Source organism: Rattus norvegicus, chromosome 2 (assembly GCF_036323735.1).
Source record: "Rattus norvegicus strain BN/NHsdMcwi chromosome 2, GRCr8, whole genome shotgun sequence".
Lineage (NCBI taxonomy): Eukaryota > Metazoa > Chordata > Mammalia > Rodentia > Muridae > Rattus > Rattus norvegicus.
The window spans coordinates 46,269,694-46,289,656 of NC_086020.1; the positions used below are offsets into that span (position 1 = coordinate 46,269,694).

The following is a 19,963-nucleotide window of genomic DNA, read 5'->3' on the forward strand; positions in this document are numbered from 1 at the left end:
AACCTGAAAAAAAAAGTAACTAAAAAAGAAAACATTTGTATTTAAGTAAATTATTCTTAAAAACCTCTCCTTATTCTGCAAAATCCAACCTATATTCTCACACATTAAATTGAAACACAATGTGGCCTCGCTTTAATTTCAACATGGTAACCATATTTAAATAACTATTATTTCGCCGTGTCCAAGTTTATCTCAGGAATATAAAAAGCAGTTTCTAGACTATGCTACATATGCTCTTTCAAACAGCAAATCTTACTTTTTCAATGATTTGCAAAATATATGAAGGTGTTGTTTGAGTATATAGGCTAACATATGTTGCCACAATACAATAAAATGAGTATGAGTTACTATCTGCTTCCTGCTACAATCCTTACTTACTGGTAGGAACCCACCTGAGGGAGCTTTTTATCTTCATCAGACAAACAGTCAATTGCATTATTGAAAACTTCTTCAACCATCTTCTTTTCTTCATCTATGAGAAAAAATCCAATGGCCCATAAATATTAAAGTGAGTCAGTGGTACTAAACCACTCATTCAAAAGAACGAGTCTATAAAAAGCTGTAGCCATCTCTGCCCCAATCCATCAGCCAAACTGTCAGTCCATGGGGGCAAAGGGCACAGAGGCTACAGGGAGAGGGCATTCAGCAGCCATGTGTGAGTCTGTACCGTGAATGACAACACTGGGACCAGTGCAGGGAAGCAGACCAACTTTACCTGTGCTTATATAATTCAAGGCTTATATAATGTGGGGGACTGGGAGTAGGTTTAGCCAATGGTACTGAAATGCCTCATTAGCACTGAGAAGCACTTGAGGAATCCCAGGTGCTAGCCTAATGGGAGAAAGGAAGTTGACGCTGAAATCTAACTAAGGCTACATGATATTGTGCAGGTAGGTGTCACGTTGTGTTGTGTGTACACGTGTATGTTGTGGGGGTTGAATTCCCCAGACAAGATCAGAGAAGAGGATGCCCTGCCATTGAAGTGAATCCTCCATTATGTGCTGAGCTCAGAAGGCTCTCCAGTCAATCATAGACTTTGACCTTAACTAGCAGAGTTTCCTCATAAAAGTCAAAGTAAAGAATTGGTCTTTTTAAAGCAATCTCACATAACACAATTTACTGTCCCTGAAACACATCTAGCAGTCTTACTTAATCTATGAAAGTTAATAGAATCAGTAACAGTATTAAGAGGTTGAAACAGGAGTGCTGCCATGAGTTCCAGGCCAGCCAGGGCTACAATACAATTACACCAGAGTGACTGAGGCAGCACTCAATTCTAATAGCTGCAGGTTCTTACCGACCTGGTACTGCTCTGAGGTAACGGACGCTTACTCTAAGTAAGCAGTGCACCTAACTGTAGAGTGACAACTGCAAGGCCCATATTGTTAGTGACTTTCTTTACTGTGTCAACCAAATTACAGATTCTCAAGATACTTGATATATTAATCAATATATAACCCTGAGTGCTTAGGAATACTCACCACTGCTAATTATAATACTGAAAGTTATAAGCAAGGCAGTTTACCTGTCATCTCATTTTTACCCATGGGAAAGATTTAGGGTGACTGAGTTGTTTGTTTTGTTGAGACAAAGTCTCCTATGCTGCCCAGGCTGGCCTCACATCCGTCCCACTGCTTCAGCTTCCCAAGGGCTAGGGCTACAGGCCTGCATCTCACGCCTGGAGACAACTACAATTAATTTTAGATTACTCAAGAGTTATTACTATTTGGATTACACATACAATAAGCAAAAATGAATAACTACTGAGCTGGTAGTCTGGGCTTGGTCATGCTACTCCCCAGCTGTATAACTTTAAGTGAGATACATTTACAATGAACATACACTTGCTGAATGTTTGAGAAATTCAGTATACTTGAGGCAAACGAGTCTAGATTACTACAAGAATAAAGAACAGTACTTTCCATAAATTATTCCAACCAAGAGACCTACTTTATTGAATGAGAGACAGGCGCAGAATAACTTCACACTACAGTATGAAGTACAAGAGAATATGACCGTAATGGTTCTCAGTAGTGTTCTCTGGCTTTAACATATGAACTTATATCTTCCAATAAAATAGGAGCGGGCCAAGGATTTAGCTGTAGTGGTACAGTGCTTGCCCATCACACACCAGGCCCAAGGAGAGATGGAGGGCGAAGAGACTGAGAAAACCTTGAAAAGGTTTTGCAAAGATGCTGAGTACATGCACTTATGATTATAAGCAAACTGCATATGTTACCAATGTACATCAGATATATTACCAAAAATGTACTTTAAAGTAATGAGATATGACATTAAAAGCACGTGGAAAGTGCCACTACCTGTGTTGAAGTCTAGTTTAGTCATTTGAAGGGCGTATGCTTCACAATCCTTCTTACTAAAACTGAAGATAATCACAGGTTGAAAATTTCTTTCCATAATCATCTTCACAATCTTGAACACATTTGATGGACCTAAAAAGGGTAAATAAATCACACCCTAAATTAACTCAAAATGGAGAATAGACCTAAATATAACTGTAAAATAAAATTTCAAAAACTCCTACAATAAAAAACAAGATGGAGACCTTCAAAGCATGGTTGGCTCTGACATTCAGAGTAGAAGCATTACTGACTAGATTTCACGAGCATGAAGAACTCTGCTTTTAACAGACGTGAGCAGTAAGTAAAAAACCAACCCCAGTTTACCACAATATGGAAAAAATCTTTATCTATCTGATATAGGCACACCAGGAATGTAAGAACCTTTAAAACTCAACAAAGACAATCCAGCTTACAGTAAGACAATGGGCGCTGAAGAAATGGCTCAGCAGCTGAGAGCCCTTGTTAACCATGAGGACCAGAAAAGGCTCACAAACTAACTACAGTTCCAAGGACCCACAGCCCTTTTTTGGCCTCCAAAGGCACAAATGCACACAGGTAAACACATATTTACGATAAATTTTAAAACAAACTTTTTTTAAAATTTTGAAGTAGACAAAGGATTAAAATGATTCCAAAAGTATATAGTAAGAGGTTTAACATCAGTGGCCACAGGGAGACACAAATGAGGAGAACACTGAAATACTACTTCACTTTTACGAAGATTACAATCAAATGAAAACAAACTAAGCACCATTCTAGAACTGAAGAAAAATGGTAGTCAAAAAAACTCCTCAGAGGAATAGCATGAAAAATGCCAAATGGTGTGGCTGCTTTGGAAAATTTAGCAGTAATCAAAAGCTTGAATTTCCCTTATGACTCATCAATTCTCCTTGGCACATACCCAGAAAAAAAGAAAACACATATTTCTACAAAGACTTGTAGTACAAGCAAAATGTTTACGGCACTATTACATATAATCTTCAAAAAAAAAAAGAAACAATTCCATATCCACACAAATGCTGTATATGCTCACGACACAGTATTATTGATCGCATACACTCACAGAGTGAAATACGGAACATAGCATAAATGTATGGATCTCACGTCATTCATTCAAAGGAGTCAGCTACAAAACACCACATGGCTCTATTTTTATGTGACATCCAGAAAAGTCAAATCCATAGAGGCAGAAAAAGAGACTAATTTAAAAAGACAGAGCTAAGTCTGCGGCGTAAGGGGAAAATGGATGAGGAATGGCCACTAATGCTGAGTGGGTGTGCACTCATGAACCTGTCTGAACCCAGTCATTACGCCTTCATGTGGGTAAACTATAAACTACACATTACACTCACATTACTGCCATGTAAGAAAAACATCGTTCTTTATCCATCCAAATGTCATATATCAGTCACTTATATCTTTACAAAGCTTCCTCAAAAAACATCAAATAAAAGACAAATGAGTAATTCAGCTATTCAAAAAGGTAAACTCCTAAAAGTCAAGCTCTGAATTACCTTTTGTTCCTCCTTTCCGTCCCTTCTGGTCTCCTTTGGCCAAATCACCTGCATCCCGAAGTACTTGCATTGCAGTGTTAAAATTATCTTCTCTGAAGTCACCCTGGAATCATATTTTTTTTCTATGTAACTTTGCAAATAGCTAATCAAGGCTAGAGAAAGGATTCAGTGGCTAAAAGTATGCATGCTCTTATAGAAGGCCTGGGTTCAGTTCCAGGAGCACACACAGTGACTCACGAATACTTAACCATGACTCAAACATTTCTTAAACATAAAGTTTTCCCAAAGAACAAAACTTTCATTTATGTATAGGACTACACTGTTGCTGTTCTCAGACACACAAGAGAGCAATGGATTCCATTACAGATGGCTGTGAGCCACTATGTGGTTGCTGGGAATTGAACTCAGGACCTCTGGAAGAGCAGTCAGTGCTCTTAACTATCCAGCCATCTCTCCAGCACCAAAGAACAAACATCAATGCAACAAGAATATTAACGAAGGCCACTTAAGTGATTTGTGATAACAAAATCTGTTAAAGGAACAAGATAATAAATTATCTGGGTTCGGTCCCCAGCCACCCCCCCCCAAAAAAAAGATAATAAATTATCTGGCACGTCAGAGCCCTTGTTCTCTAGGCTTCACGTACTGAGAATGGCAGAAAGTAAAGTCATGTGCACCAGTCTCGAGTCACATTTGTTTTTAAATCATCACCTCACTAAGTTGACCTCAAACTCCGGGAAACAGGTAACCTATCTGAGCCTCTCAAGAGCCAAGAGCACTATCACAGCAGCATCAGATACAATGTCTGAAATAAAAACTCTAAAATAATTATTCTTAAAGAGTACAAGTATTGGGGGGGGGGGGAATAAGCACACAAGAGAGAGCACGAGAGAGAGTGTGTGTATATGTAGGGGGTGGTTAATATTTTTCTCCAGTTCAAAATTAAGGAAAAGCAACATATATAAGATGACATTACATAGACATGTGAATTATTTTCTTACATTTTCATCAACCACAAGGTGAAGGCCATCTCCCCCTGCTGGAAATATGTAGTGTTGCAATGGAGTAGGTCGATAATCAGTATAAATTACATGACAGGGCTGTAAAAGGAAAGAATTAGAAAGAATTGTATATTTGATCTACTCAACAAGAATAAAATTTGAGAAAATAAAATTGGCTTAAAAATTCAACAAGAATTTAACACTTTCAAACAAGTTAAAAACCTAGGCAAGTGAAAAATGGGAAAAAAAATAGGTCTACTAATTCATACCATGATCTGATTCTTAATTTACTAGTTCCCCAATCAAGTATGATCTGAACTTCAATTACCCATTAACTCATCCTCCAGTACTGTACTTAGAGACACTGCCTCTTGCTACAGAGGGCTAATGTGGAGATACAAGGCATCCCTGAAATACAAAGACAAAGCAAAACTCCTGTGGCACAGGGCATTTTAAAGTGGCGGAAATCAGCTCCATCAGCGACTCGCTGAGCTTTTATCTTACAGAAGCAGCAGAGGAGACTGCACATCACATACAAAAGTAAGTTCACGAGGGTAAGTGTAAATCAAGTGCAGAAAAAGAAACCAATATCCTGTTCACAGTCATGAATACGCATCTGTGGAATGCAGTCTTACTGACACCCAAGTTATCCTAGAAATGCAAAGGACAAACAGTGAATACTAAGTGTGAGCATATTTTCATAAGTGCTAGCAAATCAAATGCTCAAGAGATGAGTAGGTTTTTCTGGTATTCCTTCGAAAAACTCTCCACTGTGTACTTGGAACTCGCTGTCAGAGTAAATGTACATTGCTCTCAAGCCTGGTGGTCATAGGGATTAACTTGGCAACTTTTAGAAAATTAGATGCCAAGGCCCGACTCCTAGAGCCTTTGCTATGCTGGATTGGAGCTGAACTCAGAAATGAACGTTTTTAGCTGGACCACTCAATTTGATAAGCTGCTTGATTTAAGAAGTAGAGTCACATTAAACTGCCTTTTTTATCCATAAGGGCATAAGGAAGATGTAGAAGAAGATGGCAAGCCCAATCAGCAACAGTTTTAAATAATGAAGACGTAAAAAGTGTATAAGAGTACCTGTTTATGTAGGTGGCAGATCCACTCAGCAAACTGTCGAGCATTGGGAATAGTAGCCGAAAGAAAGACATAGTGAACATTGTCTGGAAGCAAAATAATAGTTTCTTCCCATACTACACCACGCTCTAAGAAACAAAAATATAGTTTGGAATTTAGTGTTAGCTAAGTGATAGTATCTAAAATTATTTTCTTGTAAGCTTACTAATTGCAAACTACTTTACACAAACACTTTTGGCCAGAGACCCATACTGAAACCACCTTCTGTTCTTGCTCTATGGAGTAGATACAACAGTAAGCCACCACATGTAGAATGGACTCTGAAAAAGCAGTTGCACACTGTAGCCTTCCAACTAACAGACAGGAACCCCAGTGCCACGGCAGCTGTCAGTATTTCTACTTCACTTGGAGAAGCAGAGGTTGCTGATGCCCACCTAGGACACTACAGCACCACATCTACAAGTTATGCTATTACTGTTCCGCACAGAAAGACTTCTGGAAATGAAAGATGGATCTGATGAACAGTGGATTAGAAATGGGCATAATTAAAAAACATTAACTCTACCTCTAAATTTGAAAATACTTCGTTGGGTTTTTTTAATACAGTTTCATAGTTTTGAATATATAGTTTCAAAAAGGAATGTCTCTTTGTTCCATGTTATTTTTTTCCTCTTAGCATCTGAATATTTATTTTAATAAATAATCAAATATTTCTTAGAACTTTCACAATATTATGTCTAACTTCTTTTAATCACATTTAAGTTTGCTTTAATCACAAGATCTGAGTAAGACTGTGTGTGAGTGTCTGTGCGTGTGCCATGGCAATTTTTTGGAGGTTAGAAGAGAAGTTTAAGAATCAGTTGTCTAATCCTAGCGTTCGGATCCTGAGAATGAACTCAGATTGCCAGTGTTAGTGGTGAAAGCCTTAGCCCACTAGCTGGCTCAGAAGCACCTGTAGGGATTTGGCAAAGGTAAAGTGTTGATGTTTTCTTACATTACTTTTATCATGAATACACAGATCAGCAGTTCTCAACCTGTGGGTCACGACCCCTTTGGGATCACATATGAGATATTTACATTATAATTCCTAATAGTAGAAAAATATAGTTATAAAGTGGCAATGAAATGATATATGATTGGGATTTACCACAACACGAGGAATTCTATTAAAAGGTTTCAGCATTAGGAAAGTTGAGAACCACTGATAAAGACTAATTGAGTTCTTTAAATAAAAACTCAATCTTACTTTAGGTGTGTACATATTAAACATTAGCTTTTAGATGTTAAATTTCCTGGTATATTCAAAATTGCAACCACATTTATTTTTGATTTATAATAGAAAAGGTATCAGTAAAGAAAGTTTTGTTTTAATTGCTTATTTATTTAATACCTACTTTTTTAAAACAAATATACATTTATGGGTTTATAAAACTAAACTAACTTAAAAATGACTAACATCACCTTTGTAAGCCAGGGGGTCTGTAAATTCTTTCAGATTAAATAATTACCGAGAGCCAGGCAGTAGTGGTTCATGCCTCTAATCCTGGTACTCAGGGGGCAGACCCAGGTGATCTCTGTGAGTTTGAGGCCAGCCTGGTCTATAGAGGGAGTTTCAGGACAGCCAAGGATACACAGAGAAACCCTATCTCAAAAGACCAAAGAAAAAAGTAATAGTAACAATAATGCTAATAATAATGATGATGATTGACGATGATAATCATTGAACTTCTTATGTGGAGGAGGAGGGCAAGGCCTTGCTGTGTGGCCTAGACTACCACTGATTTCATTTCCTCTTCTCTCTGCTCTCCTATCGCCCTCAGTCTCCCAAGTGCTGGCACTACAGGCATGTACCACATCGAGCTTAGTAAGCGCTCTTTAAAGCAAGCTACTTCCTAATTTCATTTGCTGTACTTGAATGTGTAAAATTTTACCCAACAAATACTACTAAAGGAACTAAACTTTAATTAATCATACTGGGAATACTTTATCAGGTTGTCCACAATTTGAATATGTAATAATTTATTAGGATTCTAGGCACATAAAAACTGAAAATCAATCCAAAGTCTTACTCAAAATTACTAATGGCACTTGTAACAAGAATGCAAATTTATCTCAACACTATGAAGTATACCTGAATCTCTCATGTAATGAATTTCATCAAATATGACCCACGCAACTTCTCGCATAACTTCAGAGCCTCTGTACAGCATACTTCTCAAAATCTAAAACAGGAAAACAGATTTAGCAGGACTTTAACTTAACGTCCAGTAATTAGTCAAATACTATTTTTTAACAAGGAATTTTTGATATCTTATACCTATCTACTATTATCATTCCTTTAATCTTTCCGAGGTTAATGCTTTAGAACATGAGAGATACCTTTTACCAAGGCACTGGATCTTTACAGTGTCTATGTTTCTGCCTCACAATGGAAACACAGTAATAATCATTGTCTTTATTTTTAAGAGTTAAAGAAAATCTTCAGGTGAATATTTTAGAATAAATAAATAAAGACTTACAGGGAACTCCAAAAAGTGAGGTATCCCTTTTGCATACTCTCCAAACTAGAAGCAAATTTATATACTGTAAGTGAGAATGAAGAGAGACTATGTATGAAGTCCCATTAAGGGCACTGTTGAGATAGCTTAGTGGGACCTAAGTTCAAGCCCCCAAATCAAACGCAGGGCGAAGGAAGAACTCACTCCACCAAGTTCTCCTCTGGCTTTGACACAGACACAATACAGTGGTGTGTCTGTTTCCTCCACACCGTGCAGTGGAATACATTATACACACACACTATTTTTTTCTTTTTTTTTTTTCTTTTTTCTTTTTTTTCGGAGCTGGGGACCGAACCCAGGGCCTTGTGCTTGCTAGGCAAGCGCTCTACCACTGAGCTAAATCCTCAACCCCACAAACTATTTTTTTAAAGTCTCAAGGTCAGTAAGGATAATCATACCAAAGTCATGTTATATGCAAAGCTTAACCAATGATTAGAAAAAGCTAAGTATATAATGAATGTATTTTTAAGTTGACTATTGTAATAATCTTACTGTAATAAATACTCAGACACTAAAGGGGGGGAAAAGTAACACGAATCAGAATCACTACTTGTATGAAATTATAAAAAAAAAAAAATCAACCAAGTATTTTTAAGACATAGTAGTAGTAATAAACTATTAAAAATACTTTTTAAGGTATATTATATTACCAAGTAATAAATATTAACTTAGAGATATATTTAATATTGCTAGGGCACTTTATAATAATTATGCCCTTTTCAAACAATTCTATTCATAAACAATTATTACATTTTATCTGAAAAAACAAAACAAAACAAAAACCACTAAGCTATAAATCATCCAGTGTTTGATTGGATATACATTGACTAAACTAAAAACGAGTTTAGCTGATGCACAAAATAAATTACCTCTGTAGTCATAACCAGACAAGATGCTGTGGGATTAATAGTAACATCTCCAGTCATCAGACCAACATCTTGAAATTCTTCATACATTTCACGGTATTTCTGATTACTTAGAGCCTTTATTGGGCTGGTAAATATTACACGCTGTTTTTCCCTTAAAGCCAGTGCAATAGCATACCTAAAAATAAAAAACAGTAAGTAAGACTTTTAAGTTTTCTGTACACTTATTTGTAATCTGTTTACTATAAATAAACTATTACACTATCATTATGATTTATCTGAAATGAATCATTTAGACTATTAAACGAACAAGGACATTTAACTTTAGTCACTTCAAATTAAACCTACAATGGGTTTGTCAGTGGATGCCCTATTTTGTGATAGAAAAGCCTTTGATTGTACTGATAGGCATTTAAAAGTCCATTTCTGTCTATCCATTTATACACACAGACTATAAGCAATAAGAAAACCATACATGGGTGCGTTTTTCTTCCAGTTTCATAAATGACTTAATCCAGTATGTACTCTTTCCTTTCATGCAATATTTAACAAATCATTTCTTTGCTTAAAATTATGATAGGTTCTTTTTATCGAAAAGTTCTTTTCTAAGTATTAATGGAATTCAATACAGTGGTATTGTTTTTTAAAAAAACAAAACAAAACTCAGTTTGGTATTTAAATACAGACCATGAAATTAAGATTTAAGGGAAACACTGTGGAGGAGGCTTTTAGAAAGATACAGTTCCTACCAAAGTATGCTTATCATATAAGAATTAAAAAAAAAAAAAAGAGAGAATTGTTATAAAATTAAGGAATGACCAAACACAATCAAATAGTAACAGTGATAGATAGATATATGGAAAAGTGAATATAGAGAGGTTACACGACCTAAAATATTGACTTTTTAACAACAAAAAGGAAACAGGAAAAATGATCTGTACTTAGGGGAAAACGGACATAAGGAATTGAGTGAGTGGGCCCAAAGGTTGAAATTGGAAGAAAAACAGCTTGAATCAGATATAGACAGAGCACTATTAGAATGGCATCCGTCAAAATATAGGAAACTAGGTTCTAAGAATTAAAAAGAAAGGACAATGGTTCCACACACAGGCAATCTCAATAGGAAAATGGAAACTATAAAAACACATAAGCAACTGAAAACCCTATACGGATTGCAGGGTGAGGGACGCAGCTTGGCTCAAGAGTGGAGCGCTTGCCTAGCATGCACAAAGCCCTGGGCCTGGTTCCAGTACTGCTAGAAATAAAGATTATGAAGCATAAAAAGCAGAAAAATAACAAAATGGACTGAAAAGATGACTCAGTGGTTAAGGGCACTGGTTGTTCTTACAGAGAACCTGGGTTCAACTCTTAGCACCCACATGGTGGCTCATATAGTGGCCTAGTTTCAGGGATCTGATGACCTCTCTCAACTTCCGTGGCCTTGGGCAAAATATAAAATAGAGAAAAAAAAGCAGAAGAAACAAACACTACCAAACAGCCTTCATATCTTAACAGGAAGTTCAAAATGACAAAGATACAAAACAAAAACAACAAAAAAACTTTTAATAGCTAATAATGTCTAAATCTGAGATTATGATCAGCACTATAAAATAAATGAATTGAACTTTCAACAAAACGGTCAAAAACCAAAACAAACCAAACCAACCACTATGATATCTAAGTGAAACAGTCATTCAATAAAATTAATGGCAAATTCTACAATTCGGAAAAAAAAAAAAGACTAGTACATTTGAAGACATTTACTATGAGTCAAATGAAATTTAAAAGCACACACAACAGCCAGCATGCACCGATGGTCTAATTTAAGTACAGAATCCTCAATGGGAGTGCTGAGAAGAAAACCAACAAGGAATGCAGAGTGCAGGAGCATATACAAAAACAAAGTATAGCATAAAGAAATTGTTTAAGGGAGCTAGGGAGATGGCTCTGTGGGTAAGAGCTCTTGATGCTCTTCCAGAGGACTCATGCTCAACTCCCAGCGCCATCGGTGGTTTACAACTAAGGATTCAATATCTTCTGGCATCTTGTGGCACCCGCACACACAGCATACAAACACAGAGATACATGAACATATGTGTAAATGAAAATAAACTGCCTAAAAGTCAATGATAAAGACATTGCTTAAAAGCATCCAAAGAGACACAGCATATCACATACAAAAAAGTATGGATGAGAGCGGGTTTCCTGACAAAAGTTATACAGATCAAAATTAGATCAAATAAAAAAAAAAAATTTAACACTGAAAAAAATGGTTTTTAAAATGTTAAAGCAGTTTCTTATCAGGAGATGTGTACTAAAATAAGATAGAAAAAGTATTAGTATAGAAATCTGAATCAGCATCAACACATATTAATGTCTTATTATATTAAGATGTCATTCGAAAGCAGCAAGACATTTCACCAACAGCAAAAACAATCCCTGGCTGCAGAGATGGCTCAGCAGTAAGAGCACTGGTTGCTCTTCCAGAGAACCCGGGTTCAATTCCAGCACCCACGTGGTGGCTCACAACTGTAACTCCAGTTCCAGGGATCTAACAGACATGTAGACAAAACACAAATGCATGTAAAACAAATAAGCAAACAAATAAACAAATAACACAAAAGCTTTAAAAAAATCTACTATATAAACTTCAAATACCTGTTAGAAAAAGAAAGGTCTCAAAACAATTACTTTATCTTCCTTCTTAAGACACTAGAACAAAAGAGTATAAACCAATGAAATGAAAACAACAAAGAAAAAAAGCCAAGGAGACCAAAACCTGGATTTTGTCAGATCAACATAATAGTAGACCCCACCTCCTCCAAGTAGATTACGGGGGAAAAAAAAGTCAAACATCAGCCTGATATAAAAGACATTAATAATAAACAAAACCCAATACGCCTCAGAAATGAAGATGTGATATTTCCTAACAAAATTTCAATTCATCAACCCGACAATATAATACAATTATACGTCATAGCCAAATGGAATTTACCTCAGGACGATTCATTAGATACCCATCAAGATATTTCACCACCACACTACAGGAAGGCAAAATCCATATCCAAATCAAACAAAACAAAGCAAACCCCAGACCATTTCAATGTACTTCAAGTAAAAAGACTGGAGTCTGTAAATTTGTGCAGACATGAAGAATGAGAAAGAGACTGACAGCAAACTAAGAACAGGAGCCATTCTTGATAGAAAACATTCATAAAAATCCATAAGTAACATCATGCTTAATGATAAATAAACCAAGACATTTCCCCACATACTGGGAACAAAGGAAGGATGGCTCTTGATTACATCTATTAAAACACTGTACTGGAAATCAATATCTTAGTGAGGGCAAGAAAAAGAAACTAAGTTACCTAAGATAAGTTACCTAGATAAGTACAAGCAAAACCATCCGTATTTGTAGAATACAGAAAACAATGGAAACGTTCAAAAACTAAAATAAATGATCTGACCATTTGAGAAGACTGCTACTTACTCAGCGCACACGGTTTTCCCCGCTGATGTATGAGCAGATACTAACACAGACTGATTGTTATCAACACACTGAATGGCTTCTCTTTGGAAAGCATCAAGAATGAACGGGTATTCCTATAAAAACAAATTGCACACACTTAAATTAAACAAATTAAACACACACTTTAAACAAATTAAAGCACACACTTAAAATGAAAAGAATGACTCTTTCCACAGCAATCTCGGATCCCTTTATGACTCCATTACCACTTAGCAGGGAGAAGAGGACTACAAAACAAGTTTATCAGACAGTGCAGGCCTTAACCTGCTGTTTAACTTCATGGTTACACTTTCATTAGTAATAAAAGTAATCATTATTGCATGCCTTGTGGTACTGTACAACACATTTTCCACATATCATAAATCTTCATAATCATATAAAATAGGTGCGTGTATAAGTTCCTTTTCTAGATGAAACTCCTTTTGAAAAGTGGATTCCAAGCATTACTCAGCAAAGGCAGAGAAATACTTTCTTAGACTAAGAATTCATGCCTGCTTCTCCAGGCTTTCTTTAAAGAAATAAGCCTCATTCTTTTGACCTTTAGAGACTTTTTAAAATCTAATAAACAGTTTGAAGCAAGAGGTGTTCACACGTAACCCTGATGGCACGCAGAGGTCCCTGAGGCCCCTTTGGACAACTGAGAAGATACATCAGACAAACAAACTGGGCTCTAGCTCCCTTAGAAGCTGCTGAGCGGTTCAAGCATCAGGAAAACATACACGCATGCATTTTTTTCTGTAGAAAAGCTGACGAATTACAGTCTTTGGGGACAGTGATAGACAGTTTTAAACCTATCCCGGCACCATAGTTTTCGGCCTGGCTCCTCACCCCCCTCTCACTGCTATTTAGATTTCCTCACAGCACACAAACAAGTACATTTAAAAATCTCATTGAAATGTTTTGTTTTTCTGGATCCTACAAAACCTCCCAGAAAGTAAAATACAGACCTTTGCTGCCTTCCCAACTCGAGGCTTAAGTGGTATATAATCCTCATCTGCAGGAAGAGCGACCTGATGCCACAATTCAAGGAGAAAACGAGATATGACCATTAAAACTCTGTGGACTCCAAACCCAATGATGGTTTAGAGAATAAAAATGATCAACATGTTAGTCTTACATGCTAGAAAATCAGCTGACTATGCGAACAAGGGAAAAAGTAAGTTACAACATTCAAAACCCTCTTAGCGCTGGCCTAAGGGCAATGTAACTGAAAGTGTGCACCAGTATTTTCCTGTAGAAAGTGGTCATTAAAATCTAAGACAGATCTACAACCCATCAAGTCTATCATCATCTTGCCCATACCTAATGTACGTACAATAATGGTGCTCAAAAAATCTAAAAAATACAAAATGGAAGAGCACCAATAAAACAAAAGTCTATGAAATTAAATGACATTCCCTATTACCAGATTCCCAAGTATAAGAAGTATTAATATCAGAAGGCTTGCTTCTAACTGTATAAGCATCTAACACTTGGCATATAAATAATCCACAGGTCACTTTAAGGAACAGGCAGAAATTAGGCAAAACTTCAATATCTAAAGGTAAAACTTCAGTAAAAATTAAATAGAAGAGGTTAAAAGCCCTTAATAATATTAAGAATAATCAGTAAGCTCATTATGATCAAGATAACATATTCAGTTTCAGGAAAGATTAGCTAAAAATTGACTATAATTTTAAAAAGTAAACTCATGATCCTATTTTAGCAAATCCTACTGGTGTGTGCTACCAAAGCCATGGAGCACAGAACAGCAGGCTCTGGACCAATCTGTGGGTCCCAAATCCTTTCACAGTGGTCACCTAGGACCATCGGAATACAATATTCACATTATGGTTCATAACAGTAGCAAAATTAGTTATGAAGTCATAATGAAAATAATTTCATGGTTAGGGCTCACCACAGCATAAGGAACTGTATTAAAGGGTCACAGCATTAGGAAGGCTGAGAACCACTGCTCTGAATTCCTTCTCTTTTTTGTAAAAGCAAGAGCATTGGACGGGATCTAAAATTAGTACTGAAAAAATTTAGCCATTAAATCTCACAGCCCCAAATGGGATGATTCCATCGAGGCCTTCTAAATCAACATGAATAAAGCTCGTATGAACTGAGACCGAAGCAGCATGCACAGGGCCCGCCCATAGGGGTCTGCACCAGGTCCTCTGAGCTTACATTATAGCTTCCAGTTGAGTGTTTCTATGGGACTCCTGAGTGTGTGGATGATTGTTCTGCCTTCTCTTAGGTTCTTTTCCCTCTGTTGCTTCGTCTTGTTCAACTTGGATGTGACAGTTTTTGTTTTGTCTATTTTATTTTGCTATATTTCTTTCTTTTTTTTTTTTTTTTTTTTTTGGTTCTTTTTTTCAGAGCTGGGGACGGAACCCAGGGCCTTGCGCTTCCTAGTCAAGCACTCTACCACTGAGCTAAATCCCCAACCCCATATATTTCTTAAATGAACGAATGAATGAAAAGAGGGAAAGAAGGGAAGGGAAGGGAGAAGGGAAGGGAAGGGAAAAGGAAAGGGAAGGGAAAAGGGAAGGGGAAAGGGAAGGGAAAAGGAAAGGGGAAGGGAAGGGAAAAGGGAAGGGAAAAGGAAAGGGGAAGGGAAGGGAAAAGGGAAGGGAAAAGGGAAGGGAAAAGGGAAGGGAAGGGGAAAGGGAAGGGAAGGGAAGGGAAGGGAAGGGAAGGGAAACCTAGCCACTGGCATAAAGATTAACAATTAAACTGTTACTTTCCCTGCTGAGAGGAGAAAATCAGTTTTCTCCAATGGAATAACACTGAGTACAACAACTATCCATGGCAGGCCTCATGTTTAGGAGCAGATGACCAACATTTATTGACATCCAGTTTTTTTTTGGGGGGGGGGTGTGGTGTGGTGTGTGTGCTTTTATTTGGTTACAGTTTGGTGTTTTGTTTTCTTGGTTACTGGAGCTTTGTTGTAATGGATTTTGTTAGATTTTTGAGAAAGAACTTAAAAGTTGGGTGAGTAGGGAGAGGAGAGGATCTGAGAAGACTTTAGAGGAGGGGAAGATGATCAAAGTATATTTACATTTAAAAATTGTTTTAAGTACTAAAAAATAGAATAAGAAAAAGGAAAAGAAGGTAACTTGGTACCACATGCCTTTAAGCCCAGTACTCAGGAGGAGAGGCAGGTGGATATCTGTGAGTTTGAGGCCAGCCTGGTCTACACAGTCAATTTTGAGACAGCCAGAGCTACAAGATAGACTCTGTCTCCAAAAACAACAATGGAACAAACCCAACATGGTACTGGCTCAAGGATACATGTAAACAGAACAGAGAATCTTAAAATAAACCTGCAGGTTTAGGTACCAGAATCATCTCTCCAGAAGGCTTTTGACAAAGGTTCTGTAGAGATGAGGTAAGGCACAACCAAGAACAGTGTCAGACCAATCACTGTTCACATAGCACAGATAATTCCTGTCCTCTCAGTGAGTATGACAGGACAGGTGGGCTTGCTACAGGGGTTTCCTCAAGCAACTACATGAAGGAAGACACAAGGCATATGATGAGGAAGTGACAAAATCAGGGAGTGGAGAGTGGGGAAAAAAAAAAACAAAAACAAAAACAAAACCATGGAGCACAGGAGCTTCCAGCTTCTTTAGGCAGGCTCTGGACTGTTAAAACAGAGCACTGGCCAGGGTCTAAAGTACTGAAAGTTACCTATCAAATGGCCACTGTATCTCACACACAGCATCATTTCTCAACAAACTTTAAACTGGTAAGCTTCTAAATGCACACAAATGCCATTTTTATTAATATAGAATTTTTCTCCACTCACTTGTTTGTAGACAGGATTTCTCTTTGTGGCTGCCCTGGAACTTGTCTTGGAACTGTTGACCAGGCTGGCTTTGACTTCATAAGAAATGTGCCTGCCTCTGTCTCCTAAGTGTTAGGATTAAAGACCACCACCCAGCAAGAATACTTTTAGTATTTATTACCATAAAAAGGCACATGTGCCTCAGTACAGTGAGGGGGTCAGCTCTCCTTCTACATGGGTCCAGAGATTGAACCCAGGTTGCCTAGTGTGCAGACCATGGTCTTTTAACCACTGAGCTATCTTGCAGGTCCACCCTGATATAAAAGTTTCATTGTAATGACCAAGGTTTAGTAGAATAAAATATAAATTGCATTCTACCCTATGTGTATATATTCTCACTTCTCTATGGATACTATAAGCCATCAGTGGTCATTATCCAGTAGCAATCTATTAATCACAGAGCATAACATGAAATAGCAGGTAAACTGCAAAACAGTGCATAACTTTGAAAATATGAGAATAAATAAGTCTTCAACACTAACCTTGTGCTCAGTAATTTCCCTCTTTTTTAATATAATCTTTATAGTTATCCCATGGAGGTAAATTTCATTGTTCTAAATTTGCAAATTAAATAGACAATATTCAAAGAGGTTAGAAAATTTACCCCAAATTATAGTTCAGAGAAATGCTGGGCTCCTCTCGGCGCTGTACAGCTCCCCCACCATTACACACATCCCACAGAAATGACTCGATCCCAGGCCTTCAATCCTAGCCAGCCTAGCCAGGAAGGAGGCAGTGCAGAGAACCAGCGTTTGTAATGCTGACCTAACCTACTGCAGGCTGTCCGTACTTACCTCGTGTGTACAGCCTTCAACTGTTTCAACCGACTGTACCTTGACTCTGGGCATCAGGTCCGCCAAGCTAAAAAAAAGTTATTAAATTGATATGAATTATTTTTAATAATTAGATCATAAGCCTATCTGTACTGGTAAACAAAATGACACTGCCCAAGTACAACACTGTAAATCCAAACTATTTTAGCTATTATAAATATTCAGAAGTCATGTGACTTCAGTGAGCTGAAAACTCGAAATGCTAAGATTACCTTTTGTTATAAATATGTAACAGACTATTACATAGATTATTCAACAAGCATCAGTTTAGCTCCACTATTTTGAATAAAAGCTTCCTCTTCAAAGTACTGTCACTACCTCAGAGCACAAAGCTGATTTAAGGTATAAACTAAACAAATTTAGATGTTGCTATAACTTATAGAACTATTCATCAGATCCTATACTACGCTGAACTAGGCTCTCTGAACTCTGAGAGAACAAAAGTATAAATAAGCTAGGTGTATGTCTATACTAGAGTCATTATTTTGTATTATTTTTCTGATATTTACTTTAAGACAATAAATATACTTTTAGTAAAAATCCAATCTAAATTACAATTATTTTGCAACCTATTGCAGTACTGTGCACATGGCACCATCTCAAGTTTTTCAGTTACACCTGTATCTGTTTCACCATTTATAATAGGTAGATATTTAGTAGCTATAATAGCTAGACCAGTTAAGGAAAATCAAAATTGTAAATAGCATGACTGTAGTGGCAACCAGGTCAACCAAAAATATTGGTATCAGGAATAAAAGCTCCAGCTTTAAGAATTTGAGAAATATGCATATCAGAAAATCTTTATTCAGAGACATCTATTGGTTTCACTTATTAAAAACAGCTTTTAGCATCCCAGCCATGGTACTACTTGTAGCAGTGAAAACCTAATCTCTTTTAATATTCATACAAACTTATCACTACCACTGGGTCAGTGTTACTCTTCATCATAAAACATCTATATGTAAAGAAACAATACCTTTTTCTCCTAAAAAAACAAGTCTTCAAATATTTTCCCAAAATAGGATTTTAAAATTTCAAAAGATAAATCATTCTTGCCTTCTATATTAAACATATTTAATCAGCCGTCCTTTATTTTCATGCTTATAAAATTATAAAGTAACACAATTTTTAAAATGTCACACATCTATCAAATTAAAAGTAACTATGACTATAGAAATACTACCTTAAATCTTCATTAATTGAGTCTTCTATCCTGGGCTTCTTGCCAAAAATAGGTTCATCTGTGCCTTCAACATCTAGATCTCTCTTGTTTTTCCCACTACTGGCTGGTTCTGACTGTAATCTGGTATCCAGTCGTTTCCTGAAAAAAGCAAACAGTTTAGGAAAAACCTCCGCAGTATCAGTTCCAATTTTAAAGTAACTCCACATTATTTAATATATTATATATACTTAGCAAAGTCATCTTTTAAATAAATGACCTTTGAGGCTGGAGAGATGGCTCAGTGGTTAAGAGCACTGACTGCTCTTCCAGAGGTCCTGAGTTCAATTCCCAGCAACCACATGGTGGCTCGTAGCCATCTATAATAGGATCTGATGCCCTGTTCTGGTGTGTCTGAAGACAGTATACTTACATACATAAAGTAAATGAATGTTTAAAAATAAAATAAATAAATGACCTTCATAAATCAAAGCTGGCCAACTCTCAGAACGCTCTAACGTCATAACCAGTTAAGCTGAATATTATTCCTTATATATTTTGTATTTTCCTTGGATGTGTTGCTTTAAGATTCTAAAATTCTTACTATAAGGAAAAATTTTAAGTTTGTTGTTCCTTAAAACAGTTGAGATTTACAAAAAGACTGTTTGTAAACCTTTACAGCTTTCCTAACAGTATGATACTACTAACTGGAAAAAAAACTAATTGGAAGAAAAAAAGCAATTGTATGGTTAGATTTGAAATCAGGCATGGTGGAATGCAGAAATCACAGAAGGCTTAAGCGGAAGGATGTAAATTCAAGGGCAGCCTAGACTGCAGAGTGAGAACCTGTTTCAAAAGAGCCAAAATGACAGAACGCAAAAACTCTGAAGAAGTGACACTACATGATGCCTCTTAGCTTATCTATCTGTAGCTAACTCAATCGAATTTCTATCCACACTGAAAAAAATCAATTTCATGTAAATTTTAAATTTAGCTGCAAAGGCCAAAAATAAGCAAAATAGGGCTGGAGAGATGACCGAGCAGTTAGAGCAGCACTGGGAGCTCTTCCAAAAGACCCAGGTTCAATGCCCAGCACCCACATGGCAGCACACAACTCCTGTAACTTCGTCCCAGGATCCAGCGCCACCTTCTCACTTGACCGCATCATGCAGGTGAGTGGTACACAGACATAAATGAAAGCAAAGCACCATACACA

At 36.9% G+C, this 19,963-nt stretch overlaps 1 protein-coding gene across 1 annotated transcript in view; it reads right to left on the bottom strand.

The window, feature by feature from the left end:
- The window catches only part of Mtrex (Mtr4 exosome RNA helicase), a 60,300-nt gene that overhangs the window by 36,166 nt on the left and 4,171 nt on the right, over positions 1-19,963 (bottom strand). Inside the window, exons 2-12 of the mRNA NM_001034093.1 lie at positions 18,772-18,909; positions 17,550-17,616; positions 13,871-13,933; positions 12,885-12,997; positions 9,395-9,569; positions 8,099-8,189; positions 5,971-6,095; positions 4,879-4,977; positions 3,878-3,980; positions 2,322-2,453; positions 393-472 (exon numbers count right to left, since the gene is read on the bottom strand). Of these exons, the coding sequence (NP_001029265.1) occupies positions 393-472; positions 2,322-2,453; positions 3,878-3,980; positions 4,879-4,977; positions 5,971-6,095; positions 8,099-8,189; positions 9,395-9,569; positions 12,885-12,997; positions 13,871-13,933; positions 17,550-17,616; positions 18,772-18,909 (1,186 nt within the window). The remainder of the gene's footprint in view (positions 1-392; positions 473-2,321; positions 2,454-3,877; positions 3,981-4,878; positions 4,978-5,970; positions 6,096-8,098; positions 8,190-9,394; positions 9,570-12,884; positions 12,998-13,870; positions 13,934-17,549; positions 17,617-18,771; positions 18,910-19,963) is intronic.